The following is a 27,959-nucleotide window of genomic DNA, read 5'->3' as shown; positions in this document are numbered from 1 at the left end:
AAGAGAGGCCCATTGATTGTGCAGACTTTATATGTACAGGGGAACGCCAGGGCCAAGAGGTGTGAGTGTGTTTGGGGAGGGGGGAGTGGGTGTGGGAGGGTGTGGGGGACTTTTGGGATAGCATTGCAAATGTAAATGAAATAAATACCCAATAAAACATTTTTCAAAAAAAAAAAAAAGAAATGAAAGTGGAGAGGCAGGCAGACAGACAGACAGACAGACAGACAGGATTAGCACACAAGCCCCGCACTGCACAGCTTCAAGACTCCAAACAGAAACATGAATGGTGCCCCATGGAATCAGGCAAGACAGTGACCTGCAAGCAGGGATTGTATCATCCAAGACCTCGTATCGAAGGCAAGGGTGGGGGATGCTGTTCTCCGTGTCATGGGGGGAAGCAGAGAAGGGCTTGAGCCTTCTGTGATGAGGCTGATTTCCATTTGCAGTGCCTGCGAGCTGCACTGCCCCCTAGAAATTCCCATGAAGCTAAACCCGCTTAACTTCCAGTCTTCCTACTTTGTACCACACGCGGCAGTTGAACTAAGTGGTGGACACTGGGTTTCACATGCGTATTAATTCCAATTTAAGTAGCCATGGCAGCCGGATGTGGTTCCATAGGGGACAAGCAGCTGAAGGATCTGGCTGGGACTGGGCAAAGTCCAGGCACATATATGCCTTGGTAGCAGTGTGTCTTGGGCAAGTCTACCTGAGTCATTTTCTTGCAGAGCTGAGGCCTCAACTTCCCTTTCCCACAGATTTCTGTCCATGCTGAGGCCAGGGTGCCGTGGACTGTGGTCTAGAGGATGGAGCTGAGCAACTGCTCCAACCCCTGCTTCTGAGACTTGAAGGCTGTCCTAGTGTCCATCCCTGTCTTTTCCCTGGCATCCCTGAGGCTGTTGATTGACAGTTGTCTTGCATATTACCACAGCCCACTTCTAACCTGCTCCCTCCACCAGGAGCACTTCACTGAGACTTCCTCAACCCTGCATGACTATGTGAGCTACAGGCAGGAGATAGTGGCTACCTTGGGTGTTTGGCGTGTGACCTGGGCTCATGTGAGCGGAGTGTGAGAAGGCTCAACAGGGCACGGCCAGTCCGCTCCTCCCACTTGCAGGGTCCCATGCCCCTCTTCTTCAGCATTGTGACAGTGGCCCTTCCCACAAAGCAGCTTGTATATCTGGCTTGTTTGCCTGTCCTCATTCAGGCAATCGCCCCTCATCTGGTCCTCTGGCCCAGAATTCCACTTGCCCACTCAATGTTCAGCCTAGGAAAGCTGGAGCCAGGGAAGCCCTCCTGTCTGTCGCCCCTTAGACAGTAGATGGTCCTGAGAGAGAACTGTGGGCTCCAGTGGACCCTGCTGTCAGCCCTGTGAATAGCTCCCTCCATGGGGAGAGACATAGCTGAAGGCTGGACAGAGTTAATCCCTCTATGCTGAGCAGGGTGGGGCCATGCAGGCTGACAGACAGGCCAGCTTCTTATTTTTTACCCTTTGCACATGGCTTCTAGCTGACACTGAGACCCTGGATGGGACAGGGGGAGGAGAAAGGACATTGGTAAGCCATCATGTGTGCAGGATACAGCTATGCTAATAAAACCAGCCAGAGCCAGACACCTATAAAACCGTGCACTGAGCACAGACCAGATGCTGAGCCCCTGACATGGCTCAACTTGATGCCATATGACCCCATGTGAAGTAGAGTCAACATCATTTCCACTTTACAGATGAGAAAACTGAGGTGGTGAGAGGGAAATGTGTTGATCATGATTGCCCTGTCAGTAAGACTCCAGTTGTAGATTTTAGGGACAAAAAAAGTACTTCATATTTGACAACCCATTCCAATTTCTCAACTTTGCTTTTTTGTTTGTTTGTTTGTTTGTTTGTTTGTTTGTTTGTTGTTTGGTTTCTTTGGTTTTTTGAGATAGGGTTTCTCTGTATAGCCCTGGCTGTCCTGGAACTCACTCTGTAGACCAGGCTGGCCTTGAACTCAGAAATCCGCCTGCCTCTGATTCCTGAGTGCTGGGTCTAAAGGCATGTGCCACCACTGCCTGGCTGCCATGCTAACTTCTCTGGTGAGTCAGCTCTTTTGGAGGGAAGCTGAGGCAGGAGAATTGTACATTTGAGATCTTCTTGGGCTACATAGCAAGTTCCAGGCTAGCCTGGGCTACTTAGCAAGACTTTCTCTCAAAATAAAAAAAAAGGTCAGAGGTGTAGCTCAGCAGTATAGCACTTGCTTAGCGTGCACAAGTTCCCATCCCCATCACAGCCAAAACCAAACCCCCACAGTGCTCAGACTGGCACCAAGGAAGATGGGACTGTTGTCAGCACTTGTATGTGTGACCTGTTCTGTGCCTCAGTTTCCTCATCTGTGAAATGGGGATGCTGTTAACATCTCATTACCCTTCTGTTGGGAATAAGTAAGAGCATTTATGGTGGAGTCTGGAGGAGGGTGGGTCTTGCTGGGTTCCCACAAGTGAGTGGCAGGAACCTCACTCCTGTCCTTTCCTCTTTCAGTACGCTACTTCCTGAAGAACAAGGTCAGCCCTGATTTGTGCAACGAGGATGGACTTACAGCCTTGCACCAGGTAAGCAGGCAGATCTGAGGTCCCCTGGCCTCTCTGATCCCTGATAACTCGCTCCCCAAACCCTCCGGGAAGAGGGGACATGAGACAGGAACACAAAGAGCCCAGCTGAAAGGCTTTTGTCCTTTGGAGATGCCTGTGTCTGACACAGACTGGCCTTGGAGCTCCTGGTTGTGCGCACGTGAGTATACACACACACATGAGCTCCTGGCTGTGCACGTGTGCACGGTCACAGGCTCTGAGGACAGGGGTTCTTTGTTCACTGTGTCCTCCCAGGCAGCTGAGAAAATTCATTGTAGAAGTTGAGAATTGACAGAGAGTATTCACGGCCACCAGGACATCCCACTCGCCCCGAGGACAAAGCCCACTGACTGTTTTGTTGTCTAAGGTCACATGGCCAAGACCTATGGCCATGAAGTGGGTGCTATCGAACACGTGTCCTTTCCAAGGGAATGTGGTGACATCCCTCCCTGCCTGGGGACGGCCTTGGCTGTCACCGCCCACATAGAGGCTTTGTCTTCCATGGCCAGCCTGTAGCCCCCAAAGGGTTAGTCCTGCGGGAATTCTTTCTCCAAAAGCTGAAAGTTTGCTTTAGTTCAAAGCTGTATTGTGTCTCCTTCCTAATGCTCAGAGTAAAGGACAAATCTCGGCTGTCCTGCATGAGACCCTGGAGGCCTGACGTGTTCAGTCTCTGCTCCTCCCCAGCTCCTAGGCCTGGACCCTGCCTTTCAGGCCCTCCACAGTGGGCTCTTCCCTATCATTTGTTCTCCATTGCCCGTGTCCTCACTCAGTAGCTCCTGTCCCCAGCAAGTGCTTGAGAGCTGGACTGTGACAGAGGCACTCTCTTCTTCCAAGTGACCCACCCTCTCCTGTCATTTAGCACTAGCCTGACACTCTGAGATGACCTCATCCCAGAAGCTGAGCCTCACCGCAACACAGCCTGCATCTTCTGTCCATTGTTGTGTTCCAGCATCTTTCCCCACGCTTGCAGACTGTAGGCACTCAGCAGGCGCACACTGAATCAGTGAATGGCCATACCTGACCCTTCCCCTGTGCTTGTTGCCTGAGTTTTTGAGCAGACAGACTTGAGGGTAGCCTGGTGAGGAGAAACCAGGCAGCTTGAACCCCATGGACTGAGACAAGCCACACGTATCTGATACCTGTAAGATGCTGGGACAAGGCCCCACCCACTGCATTCAGCTCTGAGCCGGAGGGCTGTCTGCCTGTGTACTCTTGGCCCTTACTGTACTCCAGAGCCTCAGGCACCCACACTTAGGCAACTGGCTTAGTAACCTCACTGGGTCTTACCCAAGGTTGCTCCACCCCTGCCAAAAAAAAAAGTCCAGCTTCACTCACTCCGGAGTGCTGAGGATACACTAGAGGCATGACCCTCAGTCTACCTTGGATTTGAGACCTAAAAGGCAACCACTGAGACTGGGTAGTATTCATTAGCCAGAGGCCTAATGATGGGATAGCCATAAGGGTAGAGTTAGATTTGAGGCCTGGAACTGTCACTCACTTGTATGTGACCTTGGACAAGTTCCTTATGCTCTCTGTGCCTCAGTTTCCTCTCCTGTGTGAGAGAGAGAGAGATAGTCTCCATCTCCCTGGGTTGCAGAGAGGATTGAACAAGCAGAGGTAAAACTTTGCAAGCAACACTTACCAGAAGCTATGCAGTAGTCAGGCTGGGGAGAACACTCCACGGCTAAGCACACATACTGCTCTTGCAGGGGACCAGAGTTCAGTTCCTAGCTTCTGTGTCAGGCTTACAACCACCTGTAATGCCAGCTCCAGGCGATCCGACGCCCTCTGCTGGCCTCCACAAGCACCTGCATGCATACATGTATATGCCTACATACACATAAACATATGCACGCAATTAAAGATTTTTTTAATAATCTCATTTGAAAAGATTTGAATTATGGGGTTGGAGAAGTGGCTCAGAGGCTAAGAGCACTGGCTGCTCTTCCAGAGGTCTTGAGTTTAATTGCCAGCAACCACATGGTGGCTCATAACCATCTATAATGAGATCTGATGCCTTCTTCTGGTTGCAGGCATACATGTAGATAGAACAGTATAGACAATAGTAAATACATGAATCTTTTTTAAAAAGATTTATGATTACAGTTTATCATGTGCCTACCTCACAAAGCACCTCATTGGTATATCTCATTTTGATCTTCATAGCCATGCTCAGAAACATTGTTATCCTGTTTTATATCTCAAGAAACTGAGGCTCAGGATGGGGCAGCTCTATTCTGTGGATAAAGATGTGGATATATGTGTGTCTGTATGGACCAGCATAGTGGCCACAGAGTTCTGTGGCTAATGTGACAGGAACTGGATTCTAACTCTTACTTAGTTTTAGTGAATTTAAACACAGATGGGCCATTTTAGATGTAAAATCTCTGGGTTCTAGGTCAAAAGGTGGATCATGGCAGAGCCAAGGCTAACAACAGTAGCCTTGACTATCTGGATACTGTAGTTAGAAGGGCCCCAGGGCTCTCTCTAGGTGCTATATTTGCCTTTATAAACTTTTTGGGGACCCTCCCTTGAATTTGGGGTTCCTTCCATTCTTTACCACCCCTCCTCCTCTTCCTTGCTGATCACATGACCTTCTTGGGTCCTGATTTTCTTGGGGGCTACTGAGCCTCTAGGAACACACAAGGAGAGGTAACTACCCAGGGTCTGAGCCTAGCTATGTAGAACTCTCCCCTAACGCTACCCTGGCCACGCTTGACTTAGGCTCCGCTTTGGGGAGGTCCTTAGGAGGCGTCTGCCCACAGTGTCCCACAGACTCTCATTCTTGATCATTCAGCAGTCCCTTTTACTCACCCACTCTTTTGTCAGGTTAGGGATAGGGGGTTAGGAAGAGGCCCTGCTTACAGACTGTGTGGTGTGGTGTGACTAGAGGCCTAGACATAACAGCTGGGCTGACGCCGTGTGGTCAGCGTTCACACGGATGGAAGCAAGAGGTATCTCTGCAGCTTGAAGCTCGAAGCTGTTGGCTTGCCTGAAAGGAGAAGCGATGCAGGCTTCCAAGAGGAAGGACACCTGAGCTGGGGCTTGAAGGAAGAGCTTATGAGTATTGTGTGCATATGAGTAAGAGTCTGCCAGAAAGAAAAAAAAAAAAACAGCATTTGGAGCAGAGAGAACACCCACAGAGGCTTGAAAGAGCTGCTCAGCCTTGCAAGTTTGAGAGTAAGGGAGTAATTAGAGGCATAGAGGAAGTGGGGCTGGCCAGGTTGAGAATGGGACCTTCAGAGTCAGACTGTTTGGACTTTATAGAATGATTTTTTTTATTGTGCCGGTACCCTAGGTCTGTCTGTCTGTCTGTCTGTCTCTCTTTTCTCTCTCTCTCTCTCTCTCTCTCTCTCTCTCTTTTGTTTGTTTGTTTTTGTTTTTTTGTTTTTCGAGACAGGGTTTCTCTATATAGCCCTGGCTATCCTGGAACTCACTTTGTACACCAGGCTGGCCTCGAACTCAGAAATCCGCCTGCCTCTGCCTCCCGAGTGCTGGGATTAAAGGTGTGTGCCACCACGCCCAGCTCTCTCTCTCTCTTTCTTATTTGATTAGCTTTGTAGAATCTTACTATGCAGCGTAGGCTAGCCTTGAACTATGATCCCACTGCCTCACCTCCCTAGTACTGAGAGTGTTGGATGTTGATGATATAATCTTGAATGAATCTATTTCTGGCTATGTGAGTGACTTTGTGCTTCTTTGAGCCAGTGGGGAGGAGAGGAGCCCCAGGATTGTTTTGAGGGTTAAATGCTGCGGTGAATGGCCAGAGCACCTGCCTAGTGTCTGGTTCTACAGGCCTTCCAGAAGTATCAGCTTTCCCTGTTGGTAATGAAGCAGCATGCTGTGGCCTCCCAGCTGTGTATCGCTACATACAACAGGGAAGGCTGGGACACCCACAGAGTCTCTGAAGGCTAGCCAGGCAGCTCAGGTCTGCTTCTCTTGGACAAGGGGAACCTTGTGAGATGTGCAGAGGTCACGCTGCAGGACTAGATACGGTAAAGCAGAGGCCATCTGGAGGTAGAGATGATGCAGTGCATGCTGAGCAGTGGAACGGAGACAGACACTTAGGAGCAAACACTCAGCTGGCTCTCTCGGATGTGGGAAATGAAGCCGCAGAAGTCAGCCTAGTGCAGGTGCTAATTCCCACTGTGGTTCCATGGTGACTGCGGGGCCTGCTCTCTGCCCCCCCACCCCCACCCCGTCCTCATAGACACCCCTGCACCCGTCCTGGGATCACTCCCACATGACCCCTCAGCTCTAGGTATGCAATCCCCTGGTCCTATCTCCTTACAACCAGGGGACTACTTACTTCCTTTCTACCGATGCCTCGCTCCAGTGCCTGTGTCTCCCTCTACTGGTTATATTGTGCTCCTGCATGGTTCTCCTGCCCCATGAGACAATAGAAGCCCTAATGGGCTGATCTTTCTTTCCCTTTCTGTCCAGAAAAGTACCTTCAGACTTAGCCATGCTAGACCAGCTGGTAGAAAGAACTGGCTCTGTGGCACCATCTGTGCACACGGCTGCTCCTCCCCTGTGTGTTCTTCTGTTGCAGAGTCCTGGCTGGCTGGGACTATGCTTGGGGCTGTGGTAGTGTCCCACCCCACCCCCGCCTGGTGTCAATAGGCTTACATAGGAGCTCCTGATCTTTCTGTTGGCTTCCTACTCTTCTCCAAACATATATATTTGTGTGTGTGTGTGTATGTATTTACGTTGGCCAGGCCAACACTATCCCTTATATCCCTTAACTAGGTGACTTCAACATAGCCCCTCTCTGTCCCTGTCAATGTGGGTATGTGCACTTGTACAAGCAAGTGCATGTACTTGAATGCAACACACACACACACACACACACACACACACACACACACACACACTCCTTCATAGTGCCCTGAAAATCAAACCTGGCTTAATTGGACAGCAGGGGTGAGCTCACATCCCTTGATACACACCTGCAGAGCGGCCACTGGCCTACCCTCTGTCCCCACCTCTGTCCTCCCTGGATGAGGCTGTGTCCCATGGTGAGCCTTTCACTCCCTGTCCCTAGAACCTGTGTTCTTGGGGAGCTGCAGGATTGGACCCCGCACCCCACCTGACTGGGGCTCATCCACATATGCCCACAGCTCCATCCAGGTGCGAGCACAAACAGGCTATCTCTGTGAAGTGTCTGTGCCAGAGCCCCCAGAACCTGCTGGGTGGAGTCTCAGTCACTCGAGGACCTCCGTAAGATTTGCATTCCCAGATCTGAAATTTGTAAAAGCCAAATGCACCTGAGCAGTCCTTGAACTGAAGGATGAGCTAAGAGTCCCCTTAAGATGTTGCCTGGAGAAAGCTGTCTGGGGTTTTAAAAGCTCATTCAAATTGTCTGCAGCCCCACTAACACTCATAAAAACACTTTATAGCTGACGGGGCCATTTGCTGAGGCTATTTTTACCTTTCTCATTATTAACTTCTCTAAGAGCGCCTCACTGAAAGTCACCGGCAGAACTTACAATACTCAGGCTCCACCTCCGCCGTCCTCCTCAGGATCTCTGGTGAGGAGCATGTGAGCTGTGTCCCCACCAGGGCATGGGCCGAGCCTGACCTCACTCTGCCTCTGTGTCCCTCCCAGTGCTGTATTGACAACTTTGAAGAGATTGTCAAGCTGCTGCTGTCCCACGGTGCGAACGTGAATGCCAAGGACAACGAGCTGTGGACACCCTTGCACGCGGCAGCCACCTGCGGCCACATCAACCTGGTGAAGATCCTCGTTCAGTAGTACGTGCCCCCCCCCCCGGGGCAGCCTGTGTGCCACCTCCACAATGGCATTTTCCGTGCTCATTAGTCCTCCATGCCTTCCTTCCAGCTCTTCCAATCCCCCTCCATCTCCTCCCTGGCCATCAGTTTTCTTTGCTCTATCTTCCTTCCCCAAACTCCCCCCCCCATCACTCCTGACCTCTCCGTCTTTTCCATGTGGTCTCTTTCTTTTACAATTTTTACTCTTTTTGCAGTTTTTGGGTTGCAATGCCAATGGCGTGCACTTTAAAGTTCTGGCTGTTTTATACAGCCCATGCTGTCTCCCTTGTTGAGAACTGTCACCACCATCTCTGAAACTCACTTCACCTTGCAGAGCCCACAACTATCGACCAAGATGATTTGTCCCATCCCCATCTATGCCCACCCTGCCCTCACTCCGAGACTACCGTTCTCCCGCACCCCACCTTTGTCTGCACCAGCAGCTCATTTAAGCGCAAGCAATGCCTGTCTTTTCACGACTGGATTATTTCACTTAGCACAATGTCCTCAAGGTCCATCCATGTTGTAGAGGGCTCAGAGACAGACTGTGTATCCGTTGGTCCATTGGTGGATGCTGGTTGTTGCGACCCTTTGGCTGCAGTGCATGGTGGTGCTGTGGACCAGACTCTGCTTCCCGATCATTTGGAAACATACCCAGATGTGGAATTGCTGGGCTCTGTGATAACCATTTTTAATTTTTAAAGGGATTTTTCTAATGTCTTCCTAGTTCCCCGTCTTACATCCTGAGGACCTGTGCCAGGCCCTGGGCACACAGGCTAGGAGAGCAAGGCCAGTGGGTGAGGTCTTAGAGACTGACGGTGTCTGAGTTCAGGGATAAGGGACGGAGAGCAGATGACCACTCCAACAGGTCTTGGCAGAGCATCAGAGACCCATCAGAGGTCTCCCAGGAGGTCCCTGAGGTCAGGGGAAATGGCGGCTTCGCATACTTTCCTGCTGGTCTGTATTGGAACCATGTGAGGCATGAGTGTAAATTTTACGTTCCCCAGCCTCCTGGGTTCTTTCAGGGTGTTGGAGAAAATCCACAGAGCTGCATATCGTGTTCATGGCTACTCAGGGATTTCTGCCGTAGAGAGCCCCACAGCCATGCCTGGGTACCACTCTCATCTCCATTGCTGGGATAAGTACTCTGGCACAACACAACTTAGGGGAGAAAGGATCTGTGCAGTGGCCTACAGTTCCAGGTTACAGTCCTTCTTTGTGGGAAATGAAGGCAGGAACTCAGAGCAGCTAGTCATATCGCTCAAGGGCGGAGAGAAATGGCTGCCCATTCTTAGAGTCCTCCGCTCATACATAGACCAGCACTCTGAGTTAGCATTCTCTACACAGGCCAGGGCCCCAAACACAGGATCGATGCCACTCACTTTCGGGCCGAGTCTTCCAGTGTCAGTTAAGGCAGTCAAGACAATCCCCCATCGACACGCCCACAGCCCAACCTCATCTAGACCATGCTTCATTGAGGCTCTTCCCAGGCAGATTCTAGGTCATGTCAGATCACCCATCACAGGTACCATTGGCCTGAAGGGGCTGCTCTTCCGGGGTGCCCCTGGGCTCTGTTCTGCCCATGTCTTGGTCAGCTCTTTGGGTAAGGGATTCAAAGAGGAGGTATATGCATACTGGTGAGGGCCGGCATAGAACTTGGAATAACACATGACATGGAACATAGGACATGTCTGACCCATGAGAGACCCTATTATATTCAAGCTGTGTGGCCTGAGACATGTAATCGAACCTTTCTGAGTCATTGTCTCCTCTTGAGTGAGGTGAGCCACACACTAGCACCCCTCAGGAGACTCCTTATAATAGTGTGTGCAAGGGTCTTACATCGAGCCTGGTTTCAAGAGGTGCTGGGTGAGAGGTCCCGTTCCTGTTTATACCATTTCTCTTATTGTTATGAAAGAGGGCTTTGCCATCTGTCTGGAAGTGCCTACCTGCTGATGGAGCTCATCTGAGACCTTGGTCCTTTTCTGCTGGGACCCTGAGATTCGAAAACACTTCGTTCCCAGATATGTGGGGGGAAGGGCAGGGCATCCCTTAGCAAGGATACATCCCATGGGGTCATGGCTACTGGGGAGTGCAGCAGGGCTGTGGACGAGAAGCCAAGCAATGGGAGCAGCCAGACCAACCCAGACAGCCCTTCTCAGCTCTCACTCTGACCCTTTCTCTGCAGTGGGGCTGACTTGCTTGCTGTCAACTCTGATGGAAACATGCCATATGACCTCTGCGAGGATGAACCCACCCTGGATGTCATCGAGACCTGCATGGCGTACCAAGGCAAGGGGGAGCAGTATGTTACACCGTGGCCATAGCGAGGTCCTGCAGTGAGCACGGTTCCAATGGGTGAAACAGCACATTAGCTGGCCCTGTACCTGCCAGCCTCGTGCTCAGCTCCCAATAACTGGGACAGATCCTTGTTATTATTGTCATCTGTATGGTTAAAAGACAGGGACATGAAAGGGCCTTGGAACACACGCCGCGCAGAGGGAGATATTGTTCTCCCTGTCACCCACACATGCGGGCGGCCTCAGCTGGCCTCCTCTCCTGTTTGTCAGCTGTGACAATCGATTCAGTCAACACTCACGATAAAGATGTGTCCCCATTTGGGAACATGGGGAGAAGTCAAGAACATTTGGGGGTGCTACTCAGTGCCAGGCACCAAGCTGGCTGCCAGGGGCCCAGATAAACAAGATGTGGGCTGTTCTTGGCTCACAGTGAGCTTTAGAGTGAGCAAGTGCATGTAGCAATGATACCTGCCAGTCCCAGCTCTCTACGTGCATCCTGCGAAGCACCCTCTCATACAAAAGGTCTTAAATCCAGACCTGTAGTTGTGGCCTGATGTCCTGCCTGGTCTTCTTCTCGCCATTCTCCCCAGGTCTCCATGGTTACTATTGACTTGGCTCCTTTACTCCCTGGCACCTGCATTCCCCCATTAATTTCCTGTAGAAAGTTTTAAAATAACTTTCGTGCCAACCTGGTGAAACTGGACTCTGCAATGGAGTTATACAGCCGTTGGAGTCTAAAGGAAGTCAACCCGGGTCATCTTTCAACACGTCTCTCTGGGATTGAAACGGCTCATGCCTGAAATCCTAGCATATAGGAGGCCCAAGCAGGAGAATTGTCACAAGTGTGGGGCTAGCCAGGGCTACAGAGTGAGACCTTGTCTCAGAAAACGAAAAGCAAAAGTCTTTCTGGGTCCTTCTAGCTCTTCTCCAAGTCTCTATTTGAAATTAATATCTTCACTGATTTAGTCACTCTTACAAAAAGAATGTATTATCTATTATGTATGGTGCTGAAAACACTGTGTCTATGAGAGAAAGGAAAGCAACAGACCCTTGTCAAAAAGGGTTGGGTAGAGGGCACCGGCTGGGGAGGCGACATAGGTCAGCACCTAAATGAGGCAGAGCAGCAATTGGGGCAACTGGAGGTGAGCAGATAGGTGCTCCAACTTAGCAGGTAGAGCAATGGGCATGAAGTGAGTGATGTTAACAAGAGGCCTACTAGGTGCCAAGGAAGGAATGGGCCTTGCCCTGTGAGTTAGCCCACGGTGTTTGTGTTCAACAGATCAGAGGACAAAGATCTCAGGCACATTTGTGCCCTGGGTGACTGGCAGACTCTGGAGAGCAGGAGCTGTGCCCTCCCTCTGGGCACTTTCCTCTCTGCTTGGGACCCTGGTGCGGCACTGTTGAGTAACCTCTCACCTCCGTGCAGGCATCACGCAGGAGAAAATCAACGAGATGCGAGCAGCCCCTGAGCAGAAGATGATTTCAGACATCCACTGCATGATAGCAGCCGGCCAGGATCTCGACTGGATCGATGGCCAGGGTGCCACACTGGTGAGGAGACTGGCCAGGCAGTGTGGGTTGGGAGCAAGTACCAGAACCAAGATCTGCTAGGGCCGAGTTGGTCTGGTTCCTGGTAAGGTGAAATCCTATACACTTGAGATGGTGTCTCCTCCAGACCCCCTGCTGCTCCTGGAATAGAAGATTAAGGCTCGGGGTCCAGCCATTCTCACCTGGGGCAGGGCATCAGGAGCTCTGATGTCCACCTGTGTTGTCTCCATGGCAATGCTTACCCTCTCCTCAAAGAGAGTCTGTCCACTCACCACCACAGCCTTGCTTTGTATCATCCATGCCCTGCCTCCTGTGCCCTTGGAAACCACAGCCCTTCTCATTCACCTTTCCCTGAGGTCACTGTAACAGATTCTACCCATCATCACATCACTCCATCCGTCTGTCCATTTATCTGTCTGTCTGCCCATTTATCCATCCATCAGTCAGTCCATCCAGTCACCACCTGTTAGAAGAACCTCCTCTGTGCCACAGGCTTTGACTAATCCTTGGAGAGAGAAAGCGACAGAGCCAGCTAGTTAGCTCCTCCGATCCTTACAAACCAGCTCTTACTGCCAGCAGCTTGAGGAAACCCTGTCCTTGCCTCCTGGCCCTCAACAGTGGAAGCTCGGTATTGGGGAGGGTCTGCCTCTGCAGTCTCTAAGAGGAAAATTGAAACAGGGCCATGGAGATCCCCACTTCAAGGTCTGGTCACTGTCCTAGGCTTAGGCAGGCCACGGGCATCTGGGAGCCCAGGAGCTCCAGTTCAGCAGACAGGACTTGGCACTATTTGACTAACCTCACTGCACCCAGAGCTGACTTGGAGCCTCTTATTTGTTGATGGGGCTTCTCTCACTTCTCCCTGAGCTCTAACCTCTGCTTCCTGTCTACTGCTATTAGAAAAGTCCCTGCTCAGACCTCCTACTGAGCTCAGCACTGAAGAATGGGGTCAGACGGTGATAGTAAATGCTGCTGACTTTACAGTGACCCCAGCCACTGACCCAGATATGAACTAAAGCTTTTGAGTAAACTGGAGTGTAAAAGTATCTTTTATTCGCTTGAAGTAATTGTTCTCTCCAAGGCTTATTGCCTCTGTTTGCTAACCTAGGCATAGTCCTGGAAGCTTCTAGCCTCTGTACAATCTTATTTATCTAGGCCTAGAATGTTTTCAGCCTCTGAGACTTGCTGAGTCAGCTCACCCCTTCCTAGTTGATACTGGACTTTGGCTGGCTGGTTCAATTCAGCTGTTCTAGCTCAAACTCCTCTCCAAGCTGGCTGATTCAATTTGTCTTCTCTCTCAGCCTCTGACTTTTTGCTCTGCTTGGCCTCAAACCAACCCTGGCGATCTGTTCTAATCTTCTGGCTCCTTCTCTGGCTTGTTCTGTCTTCACCTGTGTCTAGCTTGTTCTCTCTGCACAACCTGCCTCTGTACTACCTTCCTCTCTGCACGACTCTCTTAAGTAGCTTCCCTTTCCTCTCTGTTCTTCTGAGAGTTAGGCAGATCCTATTCTGTCAAATCATTCTCTGACTCATCACTTTGTCTTCTCTCAATTAGACATCACCTTCAAACATGGGTGCTTCCTTCTACCTTCAATGTTTGAGATTGAATGTGTGTACTAAGTGCTGAGACACACCACAACTAGAAACAGGTTTTTGCAGAAAATAACATAATTTCATAGTTCACCGTATGATCCTGCAACATTGGTGGTAATAGTGTCTTCCTCACGGGACAGCTGAGAGGAATGACATTCAGCAGGTTTTGAGTACAATCTGAAAACTCAGTATATACTGATAACAATTTCCTTCATATCTCTGTCTCTCCTCATGTTAGTTAAGCAAATGCTATACTTCTGACATTGAGCCCGTGATCCTTTTGCCTCTGTCTTCCAAGTGATGGGACTCCAGGCAAGAGTCACCATGCTGGCTCCAGCAACCCTCCTCCTCATTAGCAATATCCCTAGATGAATCATACTTTCTAGTTCCTGGCTAAGTACCTGCTGTGACCCTGTGCTTTGAGGTATCTGGCTGGCCAGCAGATTCTATTCTTCACAACTGGCAAGCATCAGACATATAAATTAGACGTTGTACCATAGATTTACTCTGAAAATTAAAAAGGGAAAGCCTGCCTTTATCAGGACCTCAGAGCAATCTCTCCATGGAGGAAACACGTGACGATCAGGGCCACATCCTAACCTGAGCTATGACTTAGGTTTCCCAGTGACTTCCATCACTGACCCTTCCCATCCTCTGGATCATTCCCAGTCTTCAGTTGGCCTTTCTAGACTGTCACTTCTGTCCCTCTCTATGGCTGAACAGTGGCTTCTCTTCGTCCCACCTTCTTCTCCCTCCTTCCCTCATCCTCAGGACAGACCCTGCTGCCATGCTCACCACCCAGTGCTAAGCACTTTCCTTTCTGAGGGATCAAACAAGTGGGACAACTGAGGTCTGCTGGTGGCAGCCATGACAGGCAGCCTCCAATGGTGCTGAATAGAAGAGTTAAGGCCTCAGCCTCAGTGGTGGTGGCTCATGCCCGTAATCCCAGCACTTGTAAAAGCTGAGGCAGAAGAACTGTTGCAAGATGAGGCTATGTTGGGCTACAAAAAAAGACTTTTTCTAATTAACTAAATGAATGAATAAATGAATGAATGAATGAGCAAACAAACTAGCTGGGACCTCAGCATAGGCAGTGAGTCTTCCCATTACAGTTATCAATTGCCTATTGCTATATGACAACCAACCCTACAGGGTAGATTCTTTATAGTAAAGATGTAGCAGTAAATATTTAAAGTCCACTCTAAGCTCCCAGCGGGTGCATGTGCACAACTGCACATGCCCAAGAATTCTGGATTTGCAAATAAAAAGCATGCACTCACAACCGTTATATTTAATATGCCTTAATTAGCTCAATGGCTGGGCACTTCCAAACCTCCCCAGGCTAGCACACCCCCTCGGACACTCCTGAGTTAACATTTTCTAAATCTCTGCTTTATCTTTGCTGCCCTGTTTCCTTCTGGGCAGCCCTCCCATGGGGCCCCTTTCCCTTTGCACCTACATTTTGGCCATTTCACTCTCTCACTCCTTCACAGGTGTTGTGGTCTATCCTACACCCCTCTCATGGCAGACTCTTCTCCCTCTACTGTTTCTTGCCCAGGTATCCTAAAAGTCCCACCTCTTTCCCCTGCCCAGCCATTGGCCACTGGCTCTTTATTGACCAGTCAGAAAACCAACTATTGGCAGGGACCCACAGAGGATGTATGGATTCCCATGTAAGCACAAATCTAATTTCCAATATAAACACAACGTTTCTGTGCCACGGGGGATTAAGAACGGCTTAACTGGGTGACTCCGACCTAGCATTTTCCATGGGGTTGACCAGGGCTGAAGTCACATTTGAGGATGGTCTCCTTCATGGTGGTTCCCACGCACAGCTGACATTAGTGTTGGCAGCTGGCAGAAGTCCTCAGTTCCTTGCCGCCTTACAACTTCTCCTCAGTGCTACCTGAGGTGGCTGCCTCCTCCCAAATGAATCCAAGAGTAGAAGCAGCTACGCTTTTCATGCTCCAGCCTCAGAAATCATATACTGTCACCACTTTGTAATATCCTCTTGGTTAGAAGTGACTCACTCAATCCGGTGTATGTTCAAAGGCGGAGCAGCTAGATCACACATTTAAAAGAAAGATAAGTTAAAAAATAGGTAGGTACATTTTCAAATGACCGATTTGGACCCTTGGGATGCCTTCTTCAGGGCTAGGTGAAGAGCCTGTCTCACCTCACCCTTCTACTTCTTTATTTCACACGTTGCAATCCCCTGCAACCTTCCTGGCTGGTGTTTCTACCTCATTCTGTCTCATTCTTTGATCCCAAGGATGCTCTGAGGCTTGGGGTGAGAAAGGACACTCTGCCTCTAATTGTGGAGCCAGCTATCTTAGGAATGCCAACTTCTTTCCTCTCTTCCAGCTACACATAGCTGGAGCCAATGGATATCTGCGGGCAGCCGAGCTCCTCCTGGACCATGGAGTGCGTGTGGATGTGAAGGACTGGGATGGCTGGGAGCCTCTGCATGCAGCAGCCTTCTGGGGACAGGTACTTCCCACCCACTGTACCTTGTCAGGCACAAGGTAAAACTGCTGATACCGAGTCTTTGGGCTAGCATTTGGTGCAGGAGAGCTAGGACCCACTTAGCCACTGGGTACAATGAATGTGGGAGATGAGAAGGCTGGGGTGGGTTGCAGACACAATGGCCAATTGCATCCTAACAGGATGAGAATCAAATCTGTCCAGTAGAAAACCCCCCTTGGTGTCTGCTTTGCATGGCTTCTCTAGAGTGTTTCCCAGATGTGATTTCAGCCTGTGCAGCCATCCATACATACCCAACAGCTGTGGAATTACAACGGACTCCTCCTGTTGCTTCTCCTCATAGTAACCCAGGGATGATGGGAGGAGGTGCCAAGCCCATCACTTCTGATGGGGCTCTCTCTTGGCTCCATGGCCCAGGGCCTTCCCTGGGCATCACCTTTCCTCCACCATTCTTTGGGTCACATTCTTAGAGGTCTTGGGTATGCTCTCCAACTCTTAGGTTTCCTGATTCCTGGGTATGGGGACCATGAACTTCTTCTTGTGTTGCAGATGCCAATGGCAGAGCTGCTGGTGTCCCATGGAGCTAGTCTCAGTGCCAGGACATCCATGGATGAGATGCCAATAGGTAAGTCAGCTTAATACTGAGTACATACATACTTACCAGTTCTTTTGATGGTGAGTGGACACTGGTTGAACATGTGGCTACATAGATAGGTAGGTAGGTAGACAAATACATACATGCATACATACATACATACATAGATGAATGCATAGTTTAGACAGGAAATGTGATGTGGGATATATTGATGGATGTATAGGCGGATGTATACATAAGTAGACAGGCAGACTGCGGATGAGCCTATGGATGGATGACCAGGTTAGCCAGTAGATGGATAGAGGGGTTCAGTGGATTGACTGGTGAATCCCTCTACTCAGTGGGGATTTCTCAGCATTACTTCATTTCCTGCCTGAGGGATTAGCTTGTTTCTCTCAATGCTCAGATCAGGGAGACTTGCTGACTCTCCCAGAGACTATCAAGGGTATGTGTCCTCGTTAGCTTTTGTGTGGCTGTGATAAAACACTGACCAAAAGCAACTTGGGAAGGAAAGGGTTCATTTGGCTTACACGTCCTTATCACAGTTCATCACTGAGAAAACTCAAGGCAGGACTGATGCAGAGGCCATGGGAGGAGTCTGCTTACTGACTTGCTCCTATGGCTTGTCTCCCCCCCCACCCAAGACTCCCTCCTCCACTTTGTTATACAACCCAGGCCCAATTCTCCAAGGGTGGCATGGCTCACAGCAGATGGCCCCTCCCAGATCAATCCTTAATCAAGAAAATGCCCCCATAGACTTGCTCAAAGGGCACTCTGCTAGAGACAGTTCCTCAATTGAGATTCCCTCTTCCCAGATATGCCCAGGTTTCTGTTGACAAAACCTACCAGCTGAGCCCCTGAGTCTTAGCCAGGAACTTCAGGAGTTGGGAGCTCAAGTCTCCCATTTTCACATCCCTCAAAGGCAATAAGCAGGGGTTGCTTTCCTTGCTCCTCCTGTGCCCCCAGAAGGTTCTCAGAGCTTCTGGTGGGTTTGCATGGGTGGCCCCTGTGGTCCAGAGTCCCTACCCTGCCTTCTGCAACTGATTCTTGTACTCCCTCAGACCTGTGTGAGGAGGAGGAATTCAAGGTCCTGCTGTTGGAGCTGAAACACAAGCATGATGTGATCATGAAGTCGCAGCTGAGGCACAAGTCATCCCTGAGCCGGAGGACATCCAGCGCGGGCAGCCGTGGGTGAGTGGTACAGGCAGCTGGGGCCCCTGTACATTCCTGCCCACGGCTCCTGAGCACAGCTTCCTAGCACCTCCTTTGTCTTCCTCAGGAAGGTGGTGCGTCGAGCCAGCCTGTCAGACAGAACCAACCTATACCGGAAAGAATATGAGGGCGAGGCCATCTTGTGGCAGCAGCGGAGCGCAGCTGAGGACCAGCGGACTTCCACCTACAATGGAGACATCAGGGAGACCAGGACAGACCAGGAGAACAAGGACCCGGTGAGGTCCTGCTTCAGTGTTGGCCACTGCCTTGGGAAGAGAACAGGGCCCAGCTTGGTCCTACCTCCTCATCTGGGGAGCTCAGAAAAGAAATAGCTGGGCAATGCCCTTAAGCAGCTGGCTCCTGTCTGGTGGCTAATGTTTATGTTAAGAAAGTGACCCATGGGTACATTAGTTAGAACTGACACCTTTTCACATGCGATGGCTTCATAAGTGGCAGAGGCAGAGAGACTGCCCTCAGCCTGCCTGTCCCCAAGTAGATGTGGTTTTGAGTTCTCCAGAAGAGAGACTTGGCAGATTAGTTCCCTTAGCAGCTAAGGGCCGAGACCTTCTTTTCCGGGATGTAATGTTTGAGAATGGTCTTTCTCAAGATGCCATCTGGCTGAAGGAGGTATTCTGAAAAATGGAGCGGGACTCTGGGACAGTCTCCGAGAAGCTGCTTCGGCAGCAGCCAGAGGCCCTGGGCTCTGGGAGCTTCCGGGAGATGGCGTGACCTTCTTCAGCTGTGAAGAAGGTCAAGCTGGGGGCTTAACATGGTGGACACTCTCGGGTCTGAAGTCTAGAAGTCTAAAGGTGCAATCAGGGTTGGTGCCTTTCAGTGCTTCTCCATGGGACGTTTGTGCTAACATCCTCTTCCAGCTTCTGGTGGCTTAGGTGTCCCTTCACCTCTAGCGTGGCTTTAGTTTCTGTCTCTGTCTTTATAAGCCTTCATCTGTGTGTACACGAGCATGCACGAACATGCAAATTGCTTTCTTTTCATTTAAGGAGTATTGTATGTGTGTGGTGTATTTACAGGTGTGTAGTATATTACAGGTGTGTGCTCATCCCTGTGGTGGCCACAGGTCAACGTCTGGTATAACCTTCAGTCACTCTCCACCATTTCTTTTGAGACTGGGTCTCTCGCTGAACTCGATGCCCACTGATTAGCTAGACTGATTGCCAGTGAGCCCCAGAGGCCCACCTGTCTCTGCCCACTCTGTTACACTTGTAGGTGCAAATGGCCACATGCAGTTTTTAGTAGATGCTGGGAGTCCATGAATGGCCACACCCAACTTTTTTGGTAGAAGCTGGGAGTCCAAATTCAGGTCTTAACTCTTATGTGTCAGGCCTTTACCAACCAAGCCATCTTTCTGGCCTCTCTGTTTTCTTATAAGGGCCCCACTCACCAGATCAGGCTCCATCCCAATCTAATATAATCTCATAATTTTTTTTTGAGCCAGATCATTGTTTGCTGCTTGCATATGAAGCACTCGCCAGTGACATCCTTGCACTGATTCTATTTCTTAGTCTCTAACCACAACATAACTGAATAGCTACAGCCAACCACTCTACAGGGCTTCCCGTCTGGATCAGGTTTGCACAGGCTTGCCTATCCCCCTAGTTTCTTCTTGTCATCAGCCTTATTAATTAGGTTGATCCAGTGCTCAGTACCAGGACCTCCATGTGCTTTCAAGTGTAAGCTCATCCCGGTCCACAGGGATGGACTGGGAGCTTGCCCAAGGCTTTGGCAGCTTCTTGGATCCCATGGGTTGGGCTATCGTGGTCCAGAGGGGTCTTCAACCCCCCTGTTACACCCCGCCCCCCCCCCAGGAACTTCTTCCGTGGCTGTGGTGATAGAGTAGGGAGAGGCTGAATCTTGAACTCACAAAGCATCCTGCGTCTCCAGCAGCCACAGGGGGAAAGCCCTTATCCTAATGTAGTGACAATTGCAAAGAAAATGACTGTACTCAGACATCAAGTATGTACGTTTTCTCTCTCTCAATAACAGACCTTGAGATTTGAAGCAGTTTTATGTTTATAGGGAAATAAGTGGAGTGCTTTGGTAGATGTAAAGTGTTTGCCGTGCAAACATGAGGACATGAATGTGGATCCCAATGCTCACATTGGGGGAAACAAGCCAACCAGCTGTGATGGTGTATGCCTTGGATTCCAGCACTAAGTAGTTATAGGCAGGGTGATCTCTTGTATAGTGAGTCACAGGATAGCCAGAGCTTTGTGGTGAGACTCTGTCTCAAAAAAAAAAAAAAAAAAAAAAAAAAAAGGAAAAAAAGAAGTCAGACTCAATGATATACACATGTATAATCCTGGTGCCTGGAAAGTGGAGACAGGAGAAGCCCTGGGGCTTTCTGGTCAGTCAGAATAGCTGAACTGGTGAGCTTCAGGGAGAGACCTCTGGTTTCAATGCACACACACACGCACACACGCACACACACACATATACACACACATGCACACGCACACACATGTATGCATATATACCTACACACACCAAGAACACACACACTTACATAATTAAATAGGTGGGAAATTGCCCTCAGGCTCTCTTCCCTAACCACTTGCATTTGTAGGCTGCATGTGTTGTTGCTGGTGAGCTGGACTGATGGGCACATCACAATAGACCACCTGTGTTGGAGCATCTGTGGACTCCACTGTTATAGTATCATGCAAGTGCCTTTCACGGTCCCAGACGATCCCCACTGTCCCACCTGAGCCCATTGCTGACAGCACAATGCAGCACACAAATGGAAAATGGCAACAAAATAGAATCTGAGGGCAACTTTCTACGTGTGTGTGTGTGTGTATGTTGTTGTTGTTAATAATCTTGTGCTTCCAGAGTTTTCGTTTTTCAGAAGGCCATGGAGTTGAAATTGTCTAATCTGTAGCCTTTTAAAATGGCATTACCTACAGTTGTTCAGTATTCATGGGGGCCTGGTTTCAGGACCTACCTTTCCTCAGATGCTCAAGTTCCTGCGTAAAATGGAGTAGTGCCTATGTCTAATCTACACATCCTCCTATTGCTTTTAACAGATAACTCCTAATACCTACTGCCATATAAAGGCCGTGAAGGAAGAAACGTCTACTCACAGAAACAGTTTTGTGTTTCTATGTGTGTGAAATATTCTGTCTCTGTCTGTCTGTCTGCCTCCCTTTTCCTCTCCTTTCCCCGCCCCTTTCTCTCTCTCTCTCTCTCTCTCTCTCTCTCTCTCTCTCTCTCTCTCTCTCTCTCTCTGTGTGTGTGTGTGTGTGTGTGTGTGTGTGTGTGTGTGTGTGTATGTTAAGACACGGCTTTGCTCTGTAACACAAGCCTTGATCTCATAATCCTCCTGCCTTAGCCTTCTAAGTCCTGGGATTACAGGTCTGTGCCTCCATGCCTGAGCTATCTCTACAACCCTTGAAACTGATTCTTTTATATCTAGGAAGTTATTCTCTTTCTTGTTATATTTGTTGTCAACGATTTCCCAGATTTTTAAGAGATTTGTGTCTCACGACTTTGTTTATGGTGACTTTGCAATGGGCTCCATCATTGCTGATACCAGCTGTTTCTACATTTTTGTTTATAGTTTCTGGACATTAGCTCTCTTTCAAGCTCTTATTATCCAAAGACTGTTGAAGTGTATAGGATCCCTAGATGTGAGACTCTATTATGTGAAGTGGAGATGTTCTGGAAATAGAGGGGAGGAGCTACTCCCCTCTGGACTGGAGGCTGGGCTAACTAAAACTGACTTATATACACACACGCACAAAAGGGGAATTTATTGGCTCACCTAACTGAAAAGGTCTAGGCCCAACAGGAACTAGATGTTCAGAATACACCATGAGGTCAGACTCCCTGTGTCCAGCCTTCCTTGATGTCAGCTTCTCTTATGAGCAGAGAAAGCACCTTTGACCCTGTGCTTCCTCAGGGCACAGCTTACGACATCTTTACCATTTGCAGTTCTTTCAGAAACGTCTTCCCAGTTGTTCTAGCTGAAGTTTCAAAGTTGAGTTCCGCTGATCCCATTTCTATGAACTGGTTCCAAGACGTTGGCAATAAAATATGCTCATTAGCCAAGCCTGGAGTCACACTTCAACCCTGGGAGTGGGATAGGCATTGGTCTGCCCTACCATACAGAGCCCGGTGCCCCAGAGCTACATGGGAGTAGAGAAACAGGTAGAGATTGGGTGTCCCTCAGCAGAGGTGCAGGTAGCTGGTGGGTACAGACCCTCTAGCTGAATGATGATACTCATGCTATCCTCCCATCCCCCAGAACCCCAGGCTGGAGAAGCCCGTGCTGCTCTCAGAATTCTCTACCAAGATCTCACGGGGAGAACTGGATGGGCCTGTGGAGAATGGCCTCCGGGCTCCTGTCAGCACTTACCAGTATGCGCTGGCCAATGGGGACATATGGAAGATGCACGAGATGCCTGACTACAGCATGGCCTACGGCAACCCTGGCGTGGCTGATGTCCCCCCACCCTGGAGTGGCTTCAAGGAGCAGAGCCCCCAAACGCTCTTGGAGCTGAAGAGGCAGAGGGCCGCAGCCAAGCTGCTCAGTCACCCATTCTTAAGCACCCACCTGGGCAGCAGCGTGGCCAGGTCGGGGGAGAGCAGCAGCGAAGGCAAGGCCCCCTTGATTGGAGGCAGAACTTCCCCCTACAGCAGCAACGGGACCTCGGTGTATTATACAGTCACCAGCGGAGATCCCCCGCTCTTGAAGTTCAAGGCCCCCATGGAGGAGATGGAGGAGAAAGTTCACGGCTGCTGCCGGATCTCCTAGTGTCCGTGAACTGGAGGAGAGAGCTGCCTCGGAGAGGGGCCCCTGGAATCCAAAGCCAGTCCAACAGCCCTGGCTGGCGAGGTGTCGGGGCAGCTGGGGAGAGGTGGGATCTGCTTTCTAGAGGAATGCTGACCTTACCTCATGCCCAGCCGCCCATCGCATCTCCACTCCCTTCTGTGCTGCTTCCTTGCCTCACTCAATGCCTGCACCTGAAGTGTAGCAGGCCGACTCACTCTGCAGTCTGATTCAGGAAGGGTGGGCCTGGGATCTCAGTTCTGTACTTGGTAAAGGCTTCTTAGGACCAGGAATATCAACTCCCTACACACACACACACACACACACACACACACACACACACACACACACGCTCAATTTAGTGTGTAAGAATGTTACACCTGAGCTCTTGGGAAACAGATGAGGCTAAGAACTCATGGGCTATCCCCAGAAGAATGAATGAGTTCAAGACAGTCTTGGCACCACTGCCAACTGGCTTCCACTGGGGAGAGGCCTGCTCAGCTGAGACCCACAGCTCTGAAGTCATACCAGGCTGGGTCACTGTCACACCTAGCAAGAGACAGGAAGTCCTATGGGTTCAGGGAAGCTGGGAATCCATATGGATCAGGTTAGTGGGCCCAGGCCTGCTCCCCACAGCCTTGCTGAGAGCTGTTCTCATACATATGTCAATAGGAAAGTGGAGAAGTGTTCAAAGGTCAAACGGGAAAGCCAGGCCATCCATGCTTCCGTGGGAGCACAGGAGTTGGGTTGGGTTCAGCACACTGGTATTTTCCAAACTGCGTTTGGTAAAAGCCTTCTTTGAGGCTGTAAGATTCCAGGTGGGAGGTTCCTGAATTTGCCTTCTCCCAAGATTGTGTCACACTTGGGTGTTATTGTCTGGCATTTGAGAAATGAATTTCATCAGGAGCTTCCGTGGGGCTAGGGCTCCCAGGGAGAAGGTGAACGCGTTGCTGAGAACACCGTGGTTAACATTGACATAACAGCATCCTAGCTGGTCTTTGTGGTTTTCGTGCTGTTTTGGGCCAGCCCATCTCAGCCTGGCCTTCTCAGCCTGAGCCATCCCATCTTTCAGTTGAGGCTTGCACCCTGCCCTCCCACCTGACAGGATTGAGTCCGCAGAGTGAATGCTCAAGCCCATGCCCCTTCAAGCTTTGCCTTTTCTGTAATGTTGTGTAAGACATGTTTGCCAAGTGTCACTTGTCGGCTCTTGCCAGGAGGTCTCAAAGCTCCCAGCCTGCTTCTTCTGGAGTGGTCATGCCCAAAGCTGCAAACTGAGGTGCCCGCGGCCACCATCCTGTGCTGCACTCAGGAGAGCATGGCGTGGTTGGAGTTAGCTATCATCCCAGCTGTACAGCTTTGCTGCCCCTGTCTTCTTGATGCTGGGGAAGGAAGCCCACACCACATCACCACCATGCTATCCCACAAACCCGTTGAAATTGTGCCCCGTACCTTGAGTGTGACACACTGGCTCTGCCAAAACCTTCTGGTGCAACTGGCAAGCTACGAGTTGGTTCATTGCTCTGTGCTCTTTTTATTTGTCCTCAAACTACCTCCTTAGAGCCCCGAGAGGGTCCCTATGTCTTTCGGATGTATGGGACAGATACTTCTTTACAGCCCCCTATGCCATACCCTTAGTAGTCAGGCTTGCCACTTGTTTGTCTCTGTCTCCACTGTGGCCTCAGGGCCTCAGTAGACTAGAAATGAATCAGGACCTGACTAGATCTGCAAGATGCTTTATTAGAACCAGGAGTGTGGGCCAGAGAGCACCCTGGAGGCTGCTGGATGCAGAAGGAGGTGCACAACACTAGGTCATCTCCACTCCAGGACAGATGGAATCCGGCATGGTGCAATATCATAAGAGACTAAAGACAGTTTCTGGAATCCCTGGGGCCTCAGCTAGGCTCTACAGAGCCCATAGCTGAAAGAGGAGATGATCAAAACACACACCTGTGGCTTTAAACATTTAGCTCTGATAGACACTGAAATGCCTCTGGAGATGATTTTAGCCACAAGGTGGGCAGTTGCCCAGGCAGCCAGCTATATACTCTTAGGAGTCAGCTGCCCAGGGTTTCTGAGCTCTGTGCTCAGGGGCCAGAGAATGAAGGCATTTATTGCCATCTCTGAGCCATTCAGGCCATCTCTTCACACCCAGCACTTCTTCCTGCCTCCTGGACCGTTCTTCTCTACCTGAGGGGTGGGAAACTCAGCTGCCTCCTGCATGGGAGCTAGTCCCAGACGGTGTGGACTCATGGGCTTTTGTTCATGTTTTCCACTAGGGATAAACAAATGTTTCCTGTTCAGGCTCCAAGTCCCCAGGGCACTTTGTGACTCTTTGGAATATTGAGAGCCACAATGAGGAACAGTCTCCAGCGCATGAGCCAGGGCCACCCACCCATTCACTCATGTGATCTATTGAGGTGCCGAGACACACCCGATGTGCTGTTAGTTTCAGCAGATAATGGACTAACCTGGCGGTGAAGACTTTGATCTCTTGAGGACGGTGGGCATCCCCGGACTCATCCATTATTCTAATCAGAGTGCCTCCATGCCAGACCAGTGTCCCCACACTTTGCCGCACCTACAGTTCTTAAGAGTGTGAATCTCTTTATCTGGGACACAGCTTTCTGACCACTCCTAGATAACATTTGCTACTAAGTGCAGAGGCTAGATCTCAGGTACCAGGCAGACACTATACAGGTCCATCTAGATAGAGCCTTCAGAGGTAGCCTTCAGGCCAGCATCCATGGAGAACAATACAACAGCAGTCTAAGGTCAGTGCCTGGAAGAACCAGAAGTCTGCAATTTGCTGTCAAATACATCCCTAGCATTTACAGTCCTCTCCTGCTTGTTTTTTTGCTCATGAATCATACAGTCTTCTCCCCTACACCACCAATGGGTGTTGGGAGGGAGAACAACTACTTCTCTTCAAATTAAACATTTCCATGTGTGTCAGCCTCTCTCCCTGGAAGATGTGGATCCAAGGGCTAGGAGAAGCCTGGCAAGGTTGACCAGATGGCTCAATCCTACTGAAGACATCTATTTCCAATCCAGGTGCCCTGCAGTTCCCTGTGAGCTGTGGTTCTTTGCACCCACCTATGCTTCCCAAACTATTAGAAATTGGTAGCTATCACCAGATTGTGAATTTCTGGCCAGTAGCTCAGGGAATTGGAATGAATCCTAAACCCAGGTCTACTGAAGACTTTGGGGACATAATTCTTTATCAAATATACAGCGTTAATGAAGCGTCTCTGTACTATTTGATTAACTTGTAGACTTTTGAGAAGCTTGCCAGAGTGTGTCCCTCAGCCAGGTGTAGTGGCACACACCTTTAATCCCAGCACATAGGTGGCAGAGGCAAGTGGTTGTATTTCTGAGTTCCAAGCCAGCCTGGTCTACAGAGTGGGTTCTAGGCTAGCCAGGGCTACTCAGAGAAACCTTGTCTCCAAAAAACCAAATAAAAAATAAAATCAAATATGGCCTCTGGGTTGGGTTAACACAGTCTAGCTTTGTAACAATGTGAGACTCGTGGTTCTTAGTGTTCTATACCCTCTGGTTCTGGGCGTTGTCTCCCACCTGTCCTTCTAAAGCAGGATATTGGGATATTTTCCAGAGGGGCCATCCTTACATGATGTTGGGACTGTCTGAACTGTCGCTATTTGTAGCCTGGTAATATCCCCTTCTTCCCCAGGGCACAGAAAAGCCAAGGGTCATATGGCCAGGGCCAACAGCTCCACTAAAGTGACCCACCACTTTTCTAGAAAGCCTGAGACCTCTCCCTTGTTGACCAGAGGGCCTGCTTCTCATGGGCACTTCAAATGCCACTGTGCGGGGCCTGGCTCTGCATACCTAGGAAAAGTCTGCAGATACCCAGCCCTCCGCAATAATTCACCAGACCAGAAGCCACTGATGTACAGAGAACACTTAAGAAAAAAAATGTATTTTATGTGAAAAAAAAGTTAAAACTCTGTATACTGTATCAGCAGCTTTGTGTAAAAAATGGCAATCAAAAGAGTCTAATATATTTAAAACTTTTTTTAAAAAAATATTCTCATGGATCTTTGATATCGTTCTGAAGCAGCTCCACGCCTCCAAGATGGGGTCTGACCATGTCACCAAGGGGCCTGTGCCTCTGGAGTTACTTCCAGCTGCCAAGGCCTGTGACGGAATTCGTTGTTATGGATTTTTAATTAAGATTATTAAATTCCTTTTAATAACACCTGTTGGTCTGACTGTGGTTACTGCTGTGCCCTCGTCTGCATGGGACTGGTTTGAGTTCCACAAGAGAGGCTCCCAGACATGGTTGCACTCAGAAGGCTCCTCTAGGAGGTCCCCAAGGCAGAGGAACTTTGGGGATTCATAGGTGGAACTAAAGAGGTTTCTAGATTGGGAGATAGTGGTGAAAACTTATGAATTCAAGGAAAGCTAGGTGGTCAGTGTCAGACTTTATCCTGTCAAATATTTTCTTTGAAGTCACGTGATATCCTACAGCAGCAGCTTGATTACAGTTTGATTGGTGACATATTTATGTTACCAGGGTGCTCCCTTCCTCTGTTCCACACTCGGAGCACACTGGCTTGTACTGGGCCTTCCCATGTTCCTCTCTGGGCTTTTTCATTTAGCTTATAGTGGAGAGCAATGATCTACGTCATTCAATGGGATCGTAGATTATGATCTCTGATTATCCTTGCTTTTAACCCAGGAAACAGAGGCAAAGACATTGTATGACTGTACAGCCTCAGGCCTGGCCCCTGTCCTTATTACATGCAAGAGCTGGTTTGATTTGATAGAGAGAGGTAGTCTTCTGCATCCTGGATGCCAGAGTGGGGACACAGGAAGCTCTTGCCTTTGGGTTTGAATAACTTCCCTGAGAAGGCTGGGACCAGGGAAGGATGAAGAGAGGGAGAGGAGATCCTCACAGCAGTACTGGTTTGTTTTAAGTTTACAGACGTAGAGGCAGGGGGTTAGAAAGCCAAGGTCATCCTTCACTACAAGATGTGAGAAAGGGAGAGAGAGAGAGAGAGAGACCTTTAAGCGAAGAAGTGGATACCACAGTGGATTAGTATATAGA

At 49.7% G+C, this 27,959-nt stretch overlaps 1 protein-coding gene across 3 annotated transcripts in view; it reads left to right on the top strand.

The window, feature by feature from the left end:
- The window catches only part of Ppp1r16b (protein phosphatase 1 regulatory subunit 16B), a 96,874-nt gene extending 69,765 nt beyond the window's left edge, over positions 1–27,109 (top strand). For 2 of the 3 annotated variants that reach the window (XM_021156241.2, XM_029471081.2), the window contains exons 3-11: positions 2,513–2,583; positions 8,210–8,355; positions 10,562–10,665; positions 12,100–12,224; positions 16,176–16,301; positions 16,845–16,920; positions 17,952–18,081; positions 18,170–18,338; positions 22,367–27,109. In XM_021156241.2, the coding sequence (XP_021011900.1) occupies positions 2,513–2,583; positions 8,210–8,355; positions 10,562–10,665; positions 12,100–12,224; positions 16,176–16,301; positions 16,845–16,920; positions 17,952–18,081; positions 18,170–18,338; positions 22,367–22,876 (1,457 nt within the window). In that variant the 3' untranslated portion in view covers positions 22,877–27,109. The remainder of the gene's footprint in view (positions 1–2,512; positions 2,584–8,209; positions 8,356–10,561; positions 10,666–12,099; positions 12,225–16,175; positions 16,302–16,844; positions 16,921–17,951; positions 18,082–18,169; positions 18,339–22,366) is intronic. The other variant, XM_021156242.3, reaches the window with a different exon arrangement.
- Positions 27,110–27,959: the final 850 nt, after the last annotated feature.

Source organism: Mus caroli, unplaced genomic scaffold, assembly GCF_978045245.1.
Source record: "Mus caroli unplaced genomic scaffold, Mus_caroli_1 scaffold_2, whole genome shotgun sequence".
Classification (NCBI taxonomy): domain Eukaryota; kingdom Metazoa; phylum Chordata; class Mammalia; order Rodentia; family Muridae; genus Mus; species Mus caroli.
This window is presented reverse-complemented; position numbering and strand designations above follow the sequence as displayed.